Source organism: Colobus angolensis, unplaced genomic scaffold (genome assembly GCF_000951035.1).
Source record: "Colobus angolensis palliatus isolate OR3802 unplaced genomic scaffold, Cang.pa_1.0 Scaffold789, whole genome shotgun sequence".
In the NCBI taxonomy this organism is placed as follows: domain Eukaryota; kingdom Metazoa; phylum Chordata; class Mammalia; order Primates; family Cercopithecidae; genus Colobus; species Colobus angolensis.
Genome location: NW_012121698.1, coordinates 46,479 through 53,390, shown reverse-complemented (window position 1 = coordinate 53,390; position 6,912 = coordinate 46,479). Strand labels below are relative to the sequence as shown.

At 43.7% G+C, this 6,912-nt stretch overlaps 1 protein-coding gene across 1 annotated transcript in view; it reads right to left on the bottom strand.

Moving 5' to 3' along the window:
* Nucleotides 1-6,912, bottom strand: part of BPIFC (BPI fold containing family C) — a gene marked incomplete at its 5' end in the record, with an annotated part of 40,055 nt that overhangs the window by 852 nt on the left and 32,291 nt on the right. The window contains 3 exons of the mRNA XM_011928658.1: nucleotides 1,323-1,399; nucleotides 2,506-2,569; nucleotides 4,620-4,662. Of these exons, the coding sequence (XP_011784048.1) occupies nucleotides 1,323-1,399; nucleotides 2,506-2,569; nucleotides 4,620-4,662 (184 nt within the window). The remainder of the gene's footprint in view (nucleotides 1-1,322; nucleotides 1,400-2,505; nucleotides 2,570-4,619; nucleotides 4,663-6,912) is intronic.

Below are 6,912 nucleotides of genomic sequence, written 5' to 3'. Positions count from 1 at the left end.
CACTGCCTCCTGGGTTCACGCCATTCTCCTGCCTCAGTCTCCCGAGCAGCTGGGACTAGAGGCATACGCCACCACACCCGGCTAATTTTTGTATTTTTAGTAGAGACGAGGTTTCACCATTTTGGCTAGGCTGGTCTCGAACTCCTGACCTTAAGTGATCTGCCCACCTCAGCCTCCCAAAGTGCTGGGATTACACGCATGAGCCACCATGCCTGACTGAGAGATGGTTTCTTTACCAGGTCCTACAGAGGCAGGGCCTCCTCTACCCTTGCCCTGCTTTGTGAATGCCCCAGACAAAGGAAAGGCCATGTTGGAGTACTGTCACCTGATGTGACTTAGCCATTGTAGAAGCAGTGGGGGAGAAGCAGGGAGGTGGGAGAGCATACACGGTAGTGTAGGGCAGCGGTGCCCAGCCTTATTGACACCAGCAACCGGTTTCATGGAAGACACTTTTTCCACTGACTGGGATTGGTGGATGGTTTCAGGATGAAACTGTTCCACCTCAGATCATCAGGCATTAGTTAGATTCTCATAAGGAGCGTGCAACCTAGACCCCTCACACACACAGTTCACTATAGGGTTTGTGCTCCCATGAGAATCTAATGCGGCTGCTGATCTGATAGGAGGTGGAGCTCAGGCAATAATGCTCCCTCGTTGGCGGCTCACCTCCAGCTGTGCAGCCAAGTTCCTAACAGGCCAAACACCCAGACAGGTCCTGGGCCTGGGTGTTGGGGACCCCTGGACTGTACAGGATTGGAGAATTTCTTTAGAAACATATTTCCACCTCCCCAAACAAACAACAATGCCAAAAAGAAAGAAAGAAAAAAAAAGGTATTCTGAAGTGAGTTCATAATGATTAGCCAGAAAACAATTCGATTCCTGAACTCAGAGGGGTGTCTTTGGTTCAGGGGAAAGTCATCTGACTGCAAGAATCAGAAGAGCCAGTCCTGTCCCAGCCATGCTCCTTTCCAGCTGCCTGAGCCACTTCTCTATGAGTCCTATTTTCCTCATCTGTAAAATGGGAGTAATAATCCCAGCCTCACACATCGTCTTGTGGAATAAGTAAAATAAAGCGTGCTAAAGGGCATCTTCTTGTACTGTGGATTTGGCTGCTAAGTGGAATTGATCTTGGTCTGATTTTTAAACTCAACTGTAAATACTTTCTGTTAATTGTAATTTAAGAGCTAAACATGTTTATAAAATTCCTTGGTCTGGGAAAAAGCAAAACAGGACAAAAACAACAACAACAAGCAAAACAGGAGGAGGCTTAGTCTACTATAAAAAGAAATGAGTCAGTTAAGAGGTGAGCTTTGCATTCTTACCTCAAGAACTTCAATATCTGAATTGACGAATGAGATTTTGTGCGGATTGGGCAGAGGAAATCCTTGCTGCAATTTTGCTAAAATATAGAACAAGACATAAAATAATTGGGCACAAGCACAGAGGTTTTAGCAAGCTTTTTAGTAAGAGACTGACTGACACCTATCTTTTTTTTCTTTTTCTTTTGAGATGGAGTTTTGCTCTTGTTGCCCAGGCTGGAATATAATGGCATGATCTTGGCTCACTGCAACCTCCGCCTCCCAGGTTCAGGCGATTCTCCTGCCTCAGCCTCCTGAGTAGCTGAGATTACAGATGCCCACCACCATGCCTGGCTAAGATTTTTGTATTTTTAGTAGAGATGGGGTTTCACCATGTTGGCCAGGCTGGTCTTGAACTCCTGACCGCAAGTAATCCGCCTGCCTTGGCCTCCCAGAGTTCTGGGATTATAGGTGTGAGACACCGCGCCCAGCGTGGGTAGCTTTTTAATAATTGACCTTTTCATTCTCCCTGGTTCCACGTTTGCATCTGTCTGATATGTCCCCAGAATTTTCCTGGAAGAATTGTTCATTAATCCGTGATTAATAAAAAATGCACCTACAATTATGTTCATTTGGACAGTAGAGAAATGCTGTCCATTTTTAGCCTGCCCAATGTGTATTTTGAAAATACATAATTAGTGGGTCTTGAGAACATTTTGGTGTCTAATATAAAAAATATTTTAACTGGGCCAGACCCCAGATACTGCAGTTTATGAACAACTGCTATGCAAGGAGAAGGCCCAGGATTATCATTCATGAAAACTGTGTCTATCCAGTTAGTGGTCCTTGCATAAGACCCACAAAGATAACCCGTAGGGAAAATAATCTCATTTCCGGTTGACTGGAAGGAGACTCTTTACTGCCTAAGGAGCATGGTTTCAATCTCCTTAACTCAACCAGTGTTAGCCGATCTTGCTGAGTTTGCAAATAGAATTGCTAACAGGGCTTGGATTTAGAATAACTAATTGTGCAACCACGTCATTGATGGTACAAACTTTGCAAATTCTGACGCTGGCCTGGATTCATGATAACATGATAGAAGTGCAAGCTTCAGGGTGAAAAGTCCCAAACAATCCCCAGTGCAACTGATGCAGATGTTAGATGTTAGCCGATGTTACAGTCACATTGTTTTCCAATAATCCCTTACCATTGGCCAGTGGGAGGACTCCAAAGTGAAGAATAGAGGACAGAATATTTTCAAACCTCAAGACCTAAAATAAAAGAGGAAATAGAATCAGTTGCCAGATTGGGCTTTTTTTTTTTTACTCTGTTACCCAGGCTGGAGTGCAGTAGGATCTTCTCAGAGGGATATACTAGCTTTGTAGAAAATCATATTTCAGGGTTTTCTAACGTTTTCCCTCTTGAGGATGGACACTTCTGCTTCCCTCTGCACTGGATTTTGGTGATACAAATTCAGAGGGACTACATGGTGTCAGCAAACGTGGCAGCTCAGATATCTACCAAGACAATCAAGAACAACTATTAGATTTCCCAATTAGCAATCTTCCCTTTACTTACTGAGAGCCTCAGCCACAGGAGTTCCCTTGCATTACATCATGCTCCTAACGCCGTCCCCAGAACACCCAACTTATTTTTCTTTAAATTTAATTTTTTTTTTTTTTTTGAGATGGAGGCTCACTCTGTCGCCCAGGATGGAGTGCAGTAGGTATGTCTTTATCACCAGCGTGAAAATGGGCAGTGGGAATTCACTTTTGCAGTTTGACCTCAGAGTTTATGTATGACACTATTATGCTACACTGCCTCTTGACATAAAAATGACAATAACTGAAATAATTATTGTAAATATGAAAACACAGAAGTGACAGTAACTGAAATAGTTACTGCAAATATGAAAATAGTGGCCACTGATTCTTTAATGCCTACTATGTGGTCAATGTGCTAAGTGCATTTCATGTATAATCTCAGCTAATCCTTTCAACAACCCCAAGGTTGGGCCGGGCATGGTGGCTCATGCCTGTAACCCCAGCACTTTGGGAGGCTGAGGAGGGAGGATCACTGGAGCCCAGGAATTCAAGACGAGCCTGGGTAACAGAGCAAGACTCCGTCTCAAAAAAAAAAAACAAAAAAACAAAAAACAACCCCAAGGTTGTAATTTCAGCTCCATACCTACTCACACTGCCTATCCTGATTTCTTCTTCTCTATAGTACTTTTTAGTAAAAACTGTATTTGTTTGTTTTCTGCTACTCTCAGCCTGTCACGCACACATAAGCACAATCACACACACTCTGGAACAGGGTTTCCCAATAGTGGCACTCTTGACGTTTAGGGATGGATCATTCTTTGTTGTTGGGAGCTGTCTTGTGCACTGTGAGATGCTTAGCAGCATCTCTGGCCTCTACCCACCAAGTGTCATTAGCATCTCTCCTTCCATCCCAGAATGTGACAACCAAAAATGTCTTCAGACATTGCCAAATGTTCCTAGCTGAGAATCACTGGTTGAGACCCACTGCTTTAGAATGTAAGTGACTTGAGGGTAGAGATTTTATCTGTTTTGTCTAGAACAGTTCCAGGCTTAATAAGTATTTGTAAGTAAATGAATACTGTTAATACTAATAATTAACATTATGTAGTGCTGCCCATGAACTAGGCAGTATTCTACCCGGGCATTCTGACACCAAAATCCACTTGACTTCTCTATGATAGTGCCATCCATGGCACTATGAGGTAGTGATTTAGCTGATCTTCCTGAAGCTTGAGGGAACGGGGATTCCAAGTCACATGTTGGGGTGTCCTCTTCCCATCAGAAAGTCATCAGGCTGGGAACCCCCCTCCCACAAAGGTCTCCATACAAGCAGCATTGACCTAATTTTAGGAGATGGGCAGAAAGTGTTCAAAGCGTAAACCTAATCATGGCTTAATAATTTACATATTTCTTTGGGAGTCTCGTCTCTAACTGTAGAGGATTATTTTATTGAGAAAACAGGCATTCTCTGAGAATGCCTTACACATTTTACTAATATGAGCATTTTACTATATGAGCATTATATAATGTCTCAACAGTCTTTTGAGTTTTTAAAAAAGTATTTCTGCATAAATAAAAGTAAACTGTAGAGTTCCTCTCTTGAATGGTTAATGGGCTCAATTGATGAGAAGCTGCATACAGAATTTCAAAGTCAAGTCCCACAGTTATGGAGAAATCAAGGACTCCGAGGCAGAGAAAACATTAACTCGCTATTATATATAGTAGGAGAATCCTTGTTCTTCCAGTGTCCGGTAACCCCAAGAGCTCAGATTCCTACCTCAATATTGCTGCGATTGGACTCTGGCAAAGCAAGGCGGAATCTAAAAGAAAACAAGAAAAGTTTAAAGGAGGGTAGATTTAAAAACAACAGCCGTAGTAGAAAGAAACCAAAAAGTAAAAGGATATTTTCAGCTCAGAAGTCACTATAAAAAAAAAAAACACAAGGCTGGGCTACTGGGAACTGATTCTTACTGCAGAACCATGGAATCACTGGGGAGAAAGGGCTTCAAGTTAACAGCTTAGGGACCTGGCAGAGGTTAAAAGGTCAAAGGACTGGAATCGGATGCCACCTGGTGGCCTGAGTTGAGCTTACCTGTTTTTCAGCGCCAGGGGCAAGGAGAGTTTGCCTTTTTTTTTGAGATAGGGTCTCACACTGTCATCTAGTCTGAAGTGCAGTGGTGTGATCTCGGCTCACTGCAACCTCGGCCTTTCAGGCTCAAGCAATCCTCCCACCTCAGCCTCCTGAGTAGCTGGGACAACAGGCATGCAACACCTGGCCTAACCTTTTTTTTAGAATTTAGCTGGGGTTTTGCCATGTTTCTCAGGCTGGTCTTGAACTCCCGGGCTCAAGTGATCTGCCCGCCTTGGCCTCCCAGGGTGCTGGGAGAGTTTACTCTTTGCTCTGCCTCTTTCTGTGCATTCAGTGAAAATCGTTCATCAGTACTCAAAAATGGTAAGTGTGCCTAGAGAACTAGGAAAGAGACAGAATTAATATGTCCATAGGAGAAAAGGATAGCCTGGTTCAAAGAAAATCCCTGACAAGCTCACCCATAGCAGGCAGTCTTGGGGTGGCCAGGCATGGCTTGGACTTGGGATGAAAGGAATGAAAGGAAACTCACAGGTGTAGGCTAATTTCTAAACGGGAATAGGTTTGCCCATGATAAGAGGTGGTGTAACCAGAGGGAGGAATCCCCTCACATTTCCTCAGAACTGCCTTCAAGGATGCCCTACAGATTCTGGTGCTCATTTTCCAAGGCAATCAGTTTGAGCCTCCATGCCACTGATAGTCTTTCTGTTCTTTGCCAGACCTGTCTCTCTTTTTGATTCTCAGTTATGACTCTGAAGCAATCTCAAAGCCTAATTGATACAAACATGATACTGGCTGAGCAAGGGCTATCTTACCTCTACTGTGAATATCCGCTCTTTAATGCAGTAACAGAAAGATTATTTTTTTTTTTTCTTTTTTGAGACGGAGTCTTGCTCAGTCGCCCATGCTGGAGTGTGGTGGCGCAATCTCGGCTCACCGCAAGCTCCGCCTCCCGGGTTCACACCATTCTCCTGCCTCAGCCTCCTGAGTAGCTGGGACTACAGGTGTCCACCACCACGCCCAGCTAATTTTTTTGTATTTTTAGTAGAGACGGGGTTTTAGCCAGTATGTTAGCCAGGGTGTTGGCCAGGGTGTTCTTGATCTCCTGACCTTGTGATCCACCCGTCTTGGCCTCCCAAAGTGCTGGGATTACAGGCGTGAGCCACCGTGCCCGGCCCAGAAGGAAATTCTGGAAGAAGCTTCCATTTGGGATTTCCTCCTCTGACAGGGGCCACCCCACTGTGGCATTCTTCTGCCATGGCTTCAAGAGTAGCTTAGAGGAAGGGTGTAGCTGGGGGTCAACCCAGGTGCCGAGTCTGAGCTCCAATGGCTTGTTCATCATTGGGAAATGTTTATCTGCCCAAGCTTGAGGAGTATAGTTAGGTAGTGATTCCATCTGCTTGTAGTCAGCTGTATTTGCATTCTCAGACTATGTTGCTTGGGAGGAATTGTAGGGTGTGTGTGTGTGTGTGTGTGTGTGTGTGGTGTGCATGTGTGTTGATGGTGGAGTTCAATTTGGAATGTCCAAAGCCTCAATCAATGCAATGTCAAAAAAAAAAAACCTCCTAAGTTATAAATGGTTCAACAATAATGTACATCTGATTGCCTTGAGTTTTGCATGGGATTAAGAGGGTTAGAATTAAGTCATCTGGATGAAGACCAAAAAAGGGAACGTGTCATTTAACTTGGCCTCTGAAGTAATCTAAAACATGTCTACTATGTGGGCCAAACTGTACTGAGGTTGCCTCCAGAGAGAAGTCTGTTTGGAATAACTCTCAATTGTAGATAGAGCAGTGAGTCTGGTTTAAAACTCCACAGCTTTAAAAACCATCCTGACTTGTCATGTCTCTTGGGATCAATTTCTCCCGGTTATTTGGTCAAAATTTGATTTTAGAATGGGGAAAGAGAATGGAATACTAGTACTACTAGGAACAAATATTTCTTGATCAATGACTATATGCTGACTGTTGTGCTAAGTGATTTA